The sequence below is a fragment of the Takifugu rubripes genome, chromosome 16, assembly GCF_901000725.2.
Source record: "Takifugu rubripes chromosome 16, fTakRub1.2, whole genome shotgun sequence".
In the NCBI taxonomy this organism is placed as follows: Eukaryota; Metazoa; Chordata; class Actinopteri; order Tetraodontiformes; family Tetraodontidae; genus Takifugu; species Takifugu rubripes.
Window position 1 is genome coordinate 11,082,301 of NC_042300.1, and position 12,645 is coordinate 11,094,945.

The 12,645-nt window shown below is 45.1% G+C and overlaps 1 protein-coding gene across 7 annotated transcripts in view; it reads right to left on the minus strand.

The window, feature by feature from the left end:
- The window catches only part of LOC101062113 (disks large-associated protein 2-like), a 45,049-nt gene that overhangs the window by 16,755 nt on the left and 15,649 nt on the right, over positions 1-12,645 (minus strand). For 5 of the 7 annotated variants that reach the window (XR_003891307.1, XM_029849746.1, XM_029849747.1 and 2 more), the window contains 4 exons: positions 6,696-7,846; positions 2,789-3,006; positions 1,776-1,929; positions 673-892 (listed from right to left, as the gene is read on the minus strand). Coding sequence is in view for 6 of the 7 variants with exons in the window: in XM_029849746.1 (XP_029705606.1) it covers positions 673-892; positions 1,776-1,929; positions 2,789-3,006; positions 6,696-7,846 (1,743 nt within the window). In the remaining variant the exon portion in view is untranslated. Of the gene's footprint in view, positions 1-672; positions 966-1,775; positions 1,930-2,788; positions 3,007-6,695; positions 7,847-8,958; positions 9,033-12,645 lie in introns of those variants that run through there. The other 2 variants (XM_029849749.1, XM_029849750.1) reach the window with 2 other exon arrangements.

Below are 12,645 nucleotides of genomic sequence, written 5' to 3' on the forward strand. Positions count from 1 at the left end.
AATGAAAATGACATGCTAGTCTGCTTTTATTGTACCATCAGTGCACAATTCCTTTGTGCAACCAGAATAATGTGCACATTATCAGAGAATAGTCTTGACTTACCTTAAATGCTTCAAAAGATATGTATTTTGAATTTTATGACGTCAATTATTATGTTAGAGAGCATATCTTGATGAAGAGAGCAGGAGGAGGACATGTTCCAACCAGCCCATCTCCAACCTCCCCTACTGCCCAAGCCACTTTCATTATGCATCCCTCCCTAAATGCATCGCACAGCACAGATATGTAACACCACAGCTGAACATGCTTGGGGTGACCTGCTCCTTAGACATGCCATGTAATCTAGAAGTGTTAGGCCATGAGGGTGTGTGGTCACTGATGTGCCCCCCACCCCGCTCTTACACTACAGCATGGCGACACCAACACCACAACCAGATGCTAAGCTAATGATGCATGAGTCGTGCAAAGTCATACGCAGGCACTTTGTATCTCAACAAACGGCACCCACACACCATAGCTCCCAACAGATATAACTGGGAGAGATCAGCTCAGCATCTCTGAAGCTCAAGGGTTCCCCACTGTACATATGTAGGTATGTGAAGTTTGTCCGCATGTGTCAGATGAGATTTGTGGTCTGAGCCCGCTCTCTTTTGGAGGGGTTATTGTTTTACCTGTTGTGGATCTGATAGTTGAAGTGACAGTGGAGGATGTCATTGAAGGCAAGCAGTCGTCGTCTTGGGAATACCCAGCCTGAATAGCGCGGAGGTAACTGTGGCTTCGAGTGCGGAACGAACCAGGCAGGTCCAAGGCCTCCATGGCCTGGGATTCTACTTCACTAAAAACGGACTCACAAACTGACTCAAACTGGCCATTGATCTCAGTCTCACTCACCTGAGAGACAAAAACAGGAATAGCAGTCCTTAATTTTTCCTCTTCCTTTCTCTTTCTCACTCTGATTCTTCCCCTTTGCACAGCAAATATGAAGGAGTGTTAGCATAAAGCAACGCCACTGTCGCTTCCGACCTTTAACTGAATAAATGTCAAGTTAAAAAAAAGAAATAAAAAAACAGAAAAATATATTGAATATTTGTGTCATTAAAGCATTAGAGTCAAAACATACACAAAGGTGTAATAACTGTGCTCTCTCTCAGTTTAGCAATATTTCTGATTTTATCATATCAATCATTAACTTTTTTAATTGAATTCTTGCCATATCCAGTTACACCCTATCCAGTGATGTCACCCAGCCCCATCATTAGGTACAGCAACACTGCCTCAGCCTCAGAATGCTTTAAAACTTTGCCCAAATGTGTGTTAGATTACACTGAAGGAGGCTTGTGGTGATGTACCTGCTGAGGTGGCTGGTGGGTGTACTGCAGGGGAGAGACCAGAGTCCATCTGTTACACTTAGATTCAAACTGATTGTACAACCATCTTTATTACTTCTTCTCCACACAGAGCCGTTCTTGTTGCACCCCCAGATCTTCGTAGCAACCCCTGCCTTGTGCCACCTGAGGTCCAAAACAGACTGATCCCACCTTACAGACTCATGCAGGGTTTGGAGTAACGGAGACCTGCAAAGTTTGCTGGAGGCTGTTAGGAGGGCATAATGTCTCGGACTCTCAATATTGTGCTCTTTGAAATCTTCCACTTAAGTTTGTTTACATAAAAAAGAATAACAACTGGACTCCAAAAGCCAATCAGATGAGATCTGGCTACTTTCCACGCTAGACGACGTGTCGCGTCTCATGTATCTTGTTTGTTCCAGACTCACCTGGCTGACGCAGCTCGCCTGGCTGAGTGTGCTGACGGCACGCATGTAGCTCTGGTTGCGTGAGCGGAAGGGCGGCGGGTGGATGGTGGCGGGATCCAGCGTGACGCTAGGGTGGGGCCGCATATCTCTCAGGGTTTGCAAGTGGTAGCCCTGGCTGAACGAGAGGGTGGGGAGTGGGGGTTGCAAGATGAAATATTTAACAGGTCAAACGTGGATCGCCCTTGAGCGCAAATGGAAACAATCACTGGTGAGCTGTGTGTGTGTGTGTGTGTGTGCGTGTGCGTGCGTGCGTGTGTGTGTGTGTGTGTGTGTTTGTAAATAAACATGAAGTTATCATGAGGCCCAGTCAACTTTAGGGGCACTGAGATGATTAAGTTTAAATCTGAGTATAGAGCAATTTAAATAGGTTTAACCTCATCAGTCTCAACGACTTTGAGGGACTTTGTATTCATTAGTGTTTAATTACAGCGAAACTCCTTTTGGAACTAAAATAAAGTATGAGGTGTCAATTATCGTAACCATTTTGTAGAAAGGGTTCAGATGCTGCTACGCATCTTGTTTTTCTCTGTCCTTTCTCTCAACTTTACTGTAAGTTTAGTGTGCATGCAGGGAAAATATATTGCTTAAGGAAATGTATTTAATTTAGCATAAACTATAGATGGAATGTTAGCATGACTGATAACTGAGCCTATTACTACATGTATCTTCAATAAAGTTATCAAAGTGGCCAACAGTTGCATCCCAACTCTGAAGAGGGTCAAAGTACATTTGCATAAGGACAATAATGCAGAACAAGCATTATATGAAATGTTTTTAAGAATCGTTAGAATAAGTCAGAGCAACGCAACAGCACCACAGACACAGACACGCATGCACGACGGCCTGCGTTAAACATGCTGAAACATTCGAAGGTCTCGTTCCACAAGCCACTGCAGTCACCCACAGGTGCATAATTCTCAGCTTCTGGGGAGCATCTTTAACCACTAGTCATCTGCTACTGTCGCAGGGGTTACCTTTGCAGGTCGAAGTGGGGTCTTTGCATGGCCGACTTGAGGACCAGCGCGTCGGGCCTTACGGCCTTCTGTGGGGAGGTCTTGATGCTGGCGTCCGAGTCACCGCTGTCATCGTCCACCTCCCCCATAGCTTTGACATAGCTGCTGCTGCGCATCCGCCGACAGGGGATCTCCTCGTCCTTCTCTCCTGGGTATGCGCCCCATTCATCCTGGGGTACCTGTTCATGACAACAGATTATGATTTAGTTCTATAAAAAGTTTATTACCATGCAGTCGTAGTATTCAACTAGGTCAGTTCAGGGATCAACACTTCTCTGACAGCAGCTGGTAATGGAAGATATGGGGAACATGCGAAATTCATTCTTTTATAGCCTAATTATTCAGGAATGATCAGGGACCAGTTGGACCAGTGATCACACAGGATTCTGTTGAGTCATGCTTCATTTGTCCATGTTATGAAAGAGGGAAAAAAGTCATTAACAAGAATAATATCAATCGTCAGGTGGAAAGGAAAAAAGTGTCTTTTAATTGTTACTATGTAATAACGGAGCAACTAGGTGTAATAAATGAGCTAGTTTGCAGCTGGATAGATATAATCAAAGACAGATGACAATTATTATAATTAAAGTTTAATTAAGCTCTATAACTGGAGGTTTAATGAGATACTAAATGTCCATTTGCAGTAAATGTCATTTTATGGTTTATACAGAAATGTGTTTGGAGTATACAGATTGTGGCCTGATGTTGCCTGAAAGCATGTGGGAGATGTTCCTCCTCTGTATTCTCTAAATGTGGGCGGTAATAACAAGGACCGCAGCATCCGCTGAGAGAAATTGTCATGCGCTGTCGATAATTAGCATACACGCAGATAGTTTGGCCGTGCTGTGGGTCACAACCAAGACGGCAGAAGTAGGTCTTTGTTTGGTTCGCAGAAGTCGGAGTTTCAGCAACTGCAGCAAGTTGGCAACAAAATACCAAATCATGATATAACACGACGGCCAAAATATTGCCCGCTAAAATATTTAACCCTGCAAAGGCTAAACTGTAAATTTAGAATTTCCATTAAAGGGGACAACGGTTTTATTGAAGTGTTGACCTTTCTAGCTTTCTTTGTTCCGGCCTGAGACCAGTATGCCAACGTCTTGTTGCAGCTTTAACTGGGTCCCCAGTGGACGGTCTCGCCTTGGCCCTAAAAACACCGCTCCAGGCACAGAGCTGTCCCTAAAGATCTCTGTGTCAGTTGAGCCCGTCGCTGTTTTACTGCCACAGTCGCAGGAAAAGCACAGCTGACACTCTCCATTTCACACCTAGTGAAATATTAGTGAACATCTGGGAAGGATGACAAAAACTATGAAATATCATTTACTTTACCGAGAATGTTGAACATTCTCCCTGCAGCAAGAAGAGGCTCGTGGACAAACCTCAACCCATTTAAAGAGTAACGAAACCCCAAAACTACCTTTGGGTATTTGGGTATGAAGTAGTGTTGTTAATTGGCTTTTCAGTCAGTGTTTCAATGTGCCGCATTGTGCTGTAGGAAGAGCTTCCCTCTATGGGATGAAACGTGGCTAATAAAATCAAATTTTGATGTTGGCTAAAAAGAAGGCCGATTCAAGTTTTGGAGGCAGCTTTTGTGACACCCCTCTACAATCTGTGGCGAGTAGGTTGAATTGAAAGACCTTCGAATAGAGAGGTGAAGTGAGTATTGAGTAGGTAGTTAACATATATTGTTCTTTGGAGATTTTATAGTTATTAAGTGTAGTATTTCATAGTTATTTAGCAATTTTAGGTAGATTGCTTACTTTTCTGTGTTCTAGTAGTGGCTACTTAGATTGTTTGTTAGGCTGTAGGTTAGCTTTAGCTTGTACATAGTTTAATTTTTCTAGTTTTTGTCAGTTAGTAGCCACAATCGGTCAGCAGTGTGCAAAAACATCTCAGGGCTGCATCGGTATCCAGCTAACCAAGTGGCTGCACTTGTCTTAACCACCCGTAATTAAGGCATTTCTTTCTTTCTTTATTTATTTTTTTACATTTTTAGCATAGCTGTACATCAGTTAAAACAGTTACTCTTTGCTGTTCATGTGTAGCATCATTGTAAATCTGAGACAGTAGAGACAGTTGGACTGATCATACCCCTGATATTAGCATACACGCTTTCATGAGAGCTGAGAGTGTGTGAGAAAGACATGGGATCACTGTCCATCTCTGATCCAAGAACATCTTCTTGGTCTCTGAAGTTGCATCCACTTCTCTATTATAACCACATGTAGTCCAACTCATCCAAATTTGACCCAACTACCCCCCCAAAAGCAACGTTTGACTCTAAGTTCTCATTCGTTCCTCTACAATCATCATTAGTTGAGAAGAAGTTGCACTCCCTCCGACAGACCTGACCCCACCCCCGTCCTGTCCATGAGGTCGGCGTGGACCCTTCCCTCCTCTGAAGGCTGTCAGTGTGGACACGCTTTGAGGAGAAGCAGCACCCATGTGGCAGCGTCCGCGCCTGCTGACACAAAGTTGTCAAGTACCAGACGGCACCCAAGCAGCCGCACTCTGTGCGGGAGGCGTCTGTTGTCCAGGAACACCACGTCTTATGTGAGTTTATGTGCCTACCCTTAGGGTTAGGGTTAGGGACAGGACCAGGGAAAACATTTAATTCACTTAGACCTACCGAGAAATAGCAGCAAGTAAAATCCAAACAAACACCTGGATGTTACTGAGACGTGCAACGAAAAGATCTGAATGTGTTAGTCTCATCACTGTGTGTAGAAGCCTAATCCCAGGTGATCCTGCATCTTCCACCTGATGCTAAAGCTGTGTTCCGTGCCTGAATCTTGCTCACCTTCACTTAGTGTCTGCCACCTCGAAATTGATGGATTGATCCCTATATTCTCTACCTCAACTGAAAACAGCTCCTTGGCATTCTTTTTTTCTTGCTTTCTCATGAGTGATATTGACCACTCCAGGCAGAAAGGTGGCATCTGAAGTGCTTTTTGAACAATATTTGTAATCAATAGCCTTCATCAGTTGCATGGATAGTTGTTCTAGATAAGGTCAGTTTCAGGGTTCTACAGCTCGCGTTGGCTGCTTTAATTAAACTGATTCAGCATATAGCCGGGTACACACGAGGATTGTCTACACCTGAAGGTATTTTTGATCTGTTCAAGACCCCATAAGTCAAGGTAAAAAACAGGCATTGAATGGTTTTGATGTTACTGTGTGGTGTGCACCGATAATCTCAACACAGTCCAGCACACAGCACGATTCGGTCCCAGCAATGATCTTGACTCTCAGTCTCCAAGGCAGAAACCTCGAACAAAAACCAAAAAAAGAAGACAGACAGCAGCAACTGGGAAAAACACAACACGCAAAATGGAAAATGACGCACAAGAAGAGGGAATGAAGGTGGTCTTGGGACAACATTTCCAAACTAAAATAAGAAAAGAAACAAAAATGCGCGGGGACAGCGTGGACGTGCTCAATTTAATTTACGGCAGCTCGCTTTAGCATTCTGTTCCACATCACAGCTCATGGAGTCGGGAGTCGTCAGTGTTGCTCACACACATGAAGATTTTTGTCTGCTCCAACTGCTTTCAGATCTGATTATCAGGGAAAGTTCACTCTTATCACACCCCTTAGACCACAGGATAATCTTATAAGACATAAAACAAGCAGGTGGTTGCTCTTCTTGTTTGGAAAGGGGAGAAAAGAGGACAAAAACAGCCTGATTTATGTGGGCACCTCACTTCAGAGTGTTTTTTATCTGTCCCAATGGACAGATATAAGCATGGTAACTGCCATATTGTCAGTTTTACAAAAGGTGACACCATCAGTGTGGTGCACCTGAAGAGCTCCAGCGAAGGTGGACCCGTTTTGTATTGATTCAGACTAAAAAGCTAAAGCTCACCTGCAGGTAGTGACATGTCCGTGATGATTTGAGGTCCGTGTGCATCATGGGTTTGTCCAGGTTGAACGCTGACTTTCTGTAAGCCTCCTTGGCCTGACTGACTGTCAGCGTTGACCAGGAGCTCCTCTTCATGAACTTGCTCTCGGGCCCCAGAGCCTCGCAGGCCGAGCACTTGACATCGTTGCTACTCTTGGTGGTCTTGAGCGACAGGTCTCCGAAGTGGTGGCTGTGCATGGAATCGGGATGGCAGTGGCTAACGTGGTCCCCGTGGTGGCGGGACATGACGCTGGGTGTGCGGTAGGTGCTGTCACTGTCCAGGTTGTCATCTGAGCTCCACCAGCCGCCAGAGCGATGCTTGCGTTCTTTGCTCTTGCTCCTCTTGCTGCCATGTTTGGTGGAGTGGCTGTAGTGGTGATAACCTCCTCCGCCTCCTACCATGTCACCTTTTGTGCCATTCATCTTGGACGAGCCCTCTAGGGAATGTGACTTTGTGAAGAGCTTCTGGACGGAATGAACAAGGTGTCTGATGCGGCCCGGGCTCTCGCTGCGCTGCTCGGTCGTGGTGGAGGTGCGCTGGTACTGCAACGTGTGGAAGCCATCGCGGTGCAGTGGCAGCTGCTTCTCATACTGGTCGAGTAGGTTGGCGGGAAGGCGGTTGCTCTTGATGCCAGAGAGGTGCGCGGAGGCAGCGGCTGCCGCCGCCGCCGCAGTGACTGCCGGGGAAGTGGCGGAGGCTGTGATGGCAGCGCAGTCGTCCCTGGTGGCTGTGTCATAATACTGGGAGCTGTAGTGCATTCTGGGGAATGTGCTGCTGGAGATGTGGTCAGATGCGGCAGGCGGGGGCATCATGACGGGGGACATCGCCATGCAATCCGAGTGGATGGAGCTGCGCGGCGAGTAGCGGTGATGGAAGTCGGTCGGGCAGCTCTCGGTGGGGCTGAGTAGGTAGGCAGAGTGGCGGGACTCGGAGCCATGGTGAGCGTGGAGGTCATGGACATGGGGGTCGTAGTCCAAGCCGTAGGGTAAAGGAATCTGGTGCTGGGAGCGGCTGCTCGATAAGCCCTTCATGTTCCTGGTTGGAGGGAGGCGTCTGCCTTCATTGAACTCTTGGTTGAATTGTTGAGATGGGGACCGAGGAGAAAGGTTCTGGTCTGGGTGAGAGACACAGAAACAGAGAGAGAGAATAAATTCATAAGAAATAATTGCACCAATAAATTGAAAATTGATAAGATCTCAACTCAAATCCATGAACAGCAGCATATAAAAACTGCCAACTTTTGATTGTTATTTGATATTTATTTGACATTTTCTATGGCATGAAGAGTTTTTATCTCACTGACATTACCCTGGACTGTTCCCTCACTTTATTCTGCTCATATCCAGGCAACACCAAGAGATCTACATTGCCAGTGACTGGTGACAAATGAGGAAAGTTGTTTAAGATTCACCGCGCGATTAGATAAAATAGGTGTTAAATAATTGTTTGCTTCACTGGTGGATTTCAGAGCAGAACGGATTGCGAGTGAGCCTTTTTTTCTTCTACAGGCAAATATATTTGCATTCCCATCAAAACCCATGTCAAGTGTGTGGTTCCACTCCTGGCTTAAAACGACTTTGAAGTTTCTTTATTCAAAATTGAGTTTACTGTATAATTTTCCATAGTTTGTTGCTCTCCTTCAAGCGACTCACACTTGAATACCATTGCACATTTTTGCATACGACTGACTTTATTGACTCTCGTGTCTTCCGCGAGACTGTTTCATTTCATTTCTGAAACACTTACAGAAACACTACAGATCTTTATTAATGACAACCTCAATTATTTTAATCCCATTTTGATGCTGGCTTGTATGTACCTGATGTTACATTTGCAAGAGAACACCAGGAAAGCTAAACCATCTAAGACCGCTTACAGTACTCCGACCTGTCATGCTAATCATAATCGTTAAGCTTTTAATTTCAGGTTGGCATCCCATTATTCAACAGTCTAACTGAAAAGCTAGTCCCCTCAGTGCTGTTCATCAGAAGAACATCAGGTTTCTTTACAGAAAACCTAAATGGCGCAATAAATCCCGAGATGAGGGGCGAAAACCAGTAGGATTCTCCTGGCTCTGAGAGCAAATTCTTTACACTATAAATTTAGCACTGGAACATTAAACATATAACAGCTCCGCATCTGTAGCTCTGCATTTCACTCAAGATTCTTTTCAACAATATTTTAAATAGCTGTGTTCCTGCATAATGATCGGGGCCCAAATCCTACCAGAGCGTGATGAAAGTTTGGAGGTAAACGGAGAGACGGCGCTGAGGTCTGTTATTCCCCTGCAACTAATTACTGGGAGTTCTCTCTAACAGGAAACCCCAGTCTGCAACAGCACATCCTCTTACATAACATTTGGGATCTCTGATCTAAGACACCGTTTTCAAAGGAGCCAGAAATAAAATCCAGGGTTGTCATGGTAACCAGTGCTGAAACCACAGGGAGAGTTTTTTTCAAGGTTAGGGTTCATCCCAGTCCAGAAAAAAAATCTATTGTCATAAACTGTGCATAACTTCTATGTTACCGGGCAAAACTGAAGTGCAGTTTCAATTATTAGTCTGTGTGGACTTAAAATGCACAGTTAGAGGACACAACACATGTGCTCGCACCCCCGGAGGAGTGTTTGTTTCCTCTTCATTGTCTCTCCAGTCATTCTGATTACAGTAGCTCTCTGGAGGTGATCTGATTATCCCATAATCAACTGTGTGGAGACTCATTCATCAACGCAAACGGAACCGTTTATGCTAGTGCGTTTCAGAGTCAATTTGTTAAAATACAGAAGGAAGATAATGACAGAAGTGGCAGGCGGGTTCTACGTTCTCCGTCGTCTTAGAACCAACGTCTGAGCAGGTAGACTACAGCTGCACAGCAATCATCTGGAATAATGAAGCATTAATCAGTGTGCAGAGACGCTCACCCACACCCACATCAGTACATGTGAACTGAAGGAGCAGAATGAGATCATGAAGAGTCTTTCCAACATGCCGAAAATGCTGCCTGAAGCCATTTAAATCAGGAAGTTAAACAGCTAAGCTGCTACTAAAAACTAGCTGCTGCTTTAAATGAAATATGCTCTGATTATTTCACAGGTTTTGCCCACATCTCTGCTTCTTTTATGCACCGTCGCCTCCACGTAATCAAATAATGACACATTGTCAGTTTTCAATGATCAGTGCCAAATGAAATGCTTGAACTTTTGTGTAAGGGATCAGACAAAACATAAAAAAATAAAAGATTTACAAAGAGGGGAGCCCGAACTGACTAATCCAATAACATTTGATAAGTCGGGGGGAGAGTTTGGTCACTCTTTCATGCTTAAGGTGTCTGAGTGGCCCAAATTGACCTGACAGCTCCAGTTTTCATGTTCCTTTATATTTCATTGAGCTCTTCAAAGCTTGTCCAATTTCCCTGGGCTCTTCTGCCACAGAGTCTCTGCAGAGCTACCATGGAGCCGCAAAGGTCTAATATGACAACACAAACCCCCGGACTGTTCGGGGAGGAGGTGTCAGGTGAAATTTGTCGCAGACATCGATGCGACTTAAGCTATTTCTCGGCGAAAGGGGAACATCCCCAGCTCAACAGACCGGAAAACTAAAAAGAAAGCTCCTTGTGCTTGTGTCCTGTAGGCAGCAGCAAAAAGGAGCAGATCTGTTTCTGCAGCTCTATCTTGGACAAAACCACCCACTCTCCCTGTGAAGAGCGGATACCATGGTGCACCTTGGCCTGGTGTGAACTCTGGAGTGCTCTGGCTGCTTATTTAAACTTTCTGTTCCTATAAAAGCAGCAGCTCGATTTGAATCGCTGCAGCGTGAACTGCAGCAAAGTCCGATTTCTCGGGTTTCTTTTGGCGTGAACACAATTAAAACCAGCAGTTTTTCAGAAATGCTAATGGGCGGGCGGGTGGGTGGGGGGGGCTCGTTTGCAAAAATCTCACATCTGGGTTCGTATCAGAATCAGATGTTTTAGGAGGAAAAAAATCCCCAAAAAAAGTCTCCTCGGTGCTGAGTTTCCCGAATTGGATTGAGTCAAATTGCCAGGATTGATTTTATTCTTCGCTCCTGTGCGGACTCCCTCATGGCTCTTTAACAGCTCACATTGCAACTCCATGAAACATTGATGAGAGCTTTCCTGTAGCACTGCTTATGCAACAGCTATTATGGGCCCTGATCAACAGGATGTTTCCTTTCCGGCTGGAAGGGGCTTCTGTCAGCACCCGCTCCAACCCATAAAAAACATTCTTCTTGACACAGATGCCGCACACTGAGGGCCGAGGACAGATCACAGCAACAAGGGGAGAGGGGGAAGCCTCTGTGTCTGCTCTGCTCTCTGGGAAACCGGTGTGCTCCTGGCTGTTAAGTCAAAGCTCAGCTGCAGCACCACAGTCAGCACCTCTCCAGCATTTCCCATGATGGTTGCATAACTTGGAATAAATGAGACCTTCCTCCTCCACACCAGTGCACAGTCGGCTAATGCTAACTGGGAAGGAGCGTCAGGCAGCCCAAATGTCCAGCATGACTCACATTGGTTTCAAATTTAAATACATAAAAGACTTCCCTGAGATAAAAGTGTGCATGTCAGGGTCCTACAGCATGAAGGACTGACTTATATATGATTCCTATGATCTCATATGGCACAAATATGCTTCGGCACCATCTGTTATAAAGGTCATTATAAATGTTTTATTATCGGAACCTACAGCATTAGTTTTAATCAGAAGTGTTGGAATTCTGGGAGTACTGGGGAACATCACAAGTTCTGCTTCCATTAATATCTATTCATTACTGCTTGGTCATTTCTCTTTCTTTCTCACCTAATTGGAAAACTGTGCACGCTCACAGGCACAGGGAGAGCGGTTCACACTGCATGGAGCAAGTTTACGTTTAAAACCTCCATTTCAACTGGCTGCAGCTCTGTTGCAGAGGCTGCATTTCACCTTTGGATACACCCGCCCACTCCCTCCTACTGCTGCTGCACACTCCTGCAGGCAGGCTCGGGCCTGATGCTGTGGTGGTGCCTCACACCCTTGATGCTCCCTCGCTCTCATGGTGGAAGAAAACACTATATAGGAAATTTGATTGGTCTGGCGGTCTGTGAAGCCTCCTATACTGCATCACTTTATCAGCTTTATCTATCTATGTATATGTCTCTCTCTTTCCCCCCTCTCTCTCTCCGTATATACACACACACACACATATACACACATGTATTTCTGAAAAAGAAGAATCATTAATAAAAGTTAAAGAAAAGTTGAAATAACCCATATGGATCTGATGACAGCATCGTTTTAAAAGGCTATCAATCCCGGCTTAAATCTAATCGACTACATCACACCGGCAATCAATCAAAATGTCTCCGTAACTCCAGATATAAATGTGTCACTCCTGGTGGAACAATAAGATGAAAAAAAAAAAGAAATATAATGAATTCAAACTAAAGCGAAATCCCTGGTGTAGGAGGATCTGCTCTGGCTTCGTGCCACTTCTCGTCTCTGGTGTTTCTGTAAATGTTGGCACGTCCCCATGGAAACTGCTGGAAATGTTCTCGTATGCCAGCGTCGCACTTTCAGCCTGTGTGTACTTGAATCCAACGTTGCTCATGGTCGTTTTGTGAGTGGCGGCCCATCTCCAGCATAGTTTTCTGCTAACGTTCTCCGGCTGGCATCAAACAGCTACAGCTGTCGGGACATTTTGGAAAACGCAGCGTCTTTTGTGGGCAAATAAATGAAATAGCGAGGGCACTGTGGCAGCAGCAACATCTCCCCGAGAAAACAGTCAACGCAGCCAAGAGAGACGAGAGGACGAAAAGGAAAAACAATTACCAACAACAGCCGTGGATGCTGCTGAGAGAAAACATCCGTTTTCTTATTATTATTGTTCCTGGTTCTCACATGATGGAGATCCTCCTTTAGGG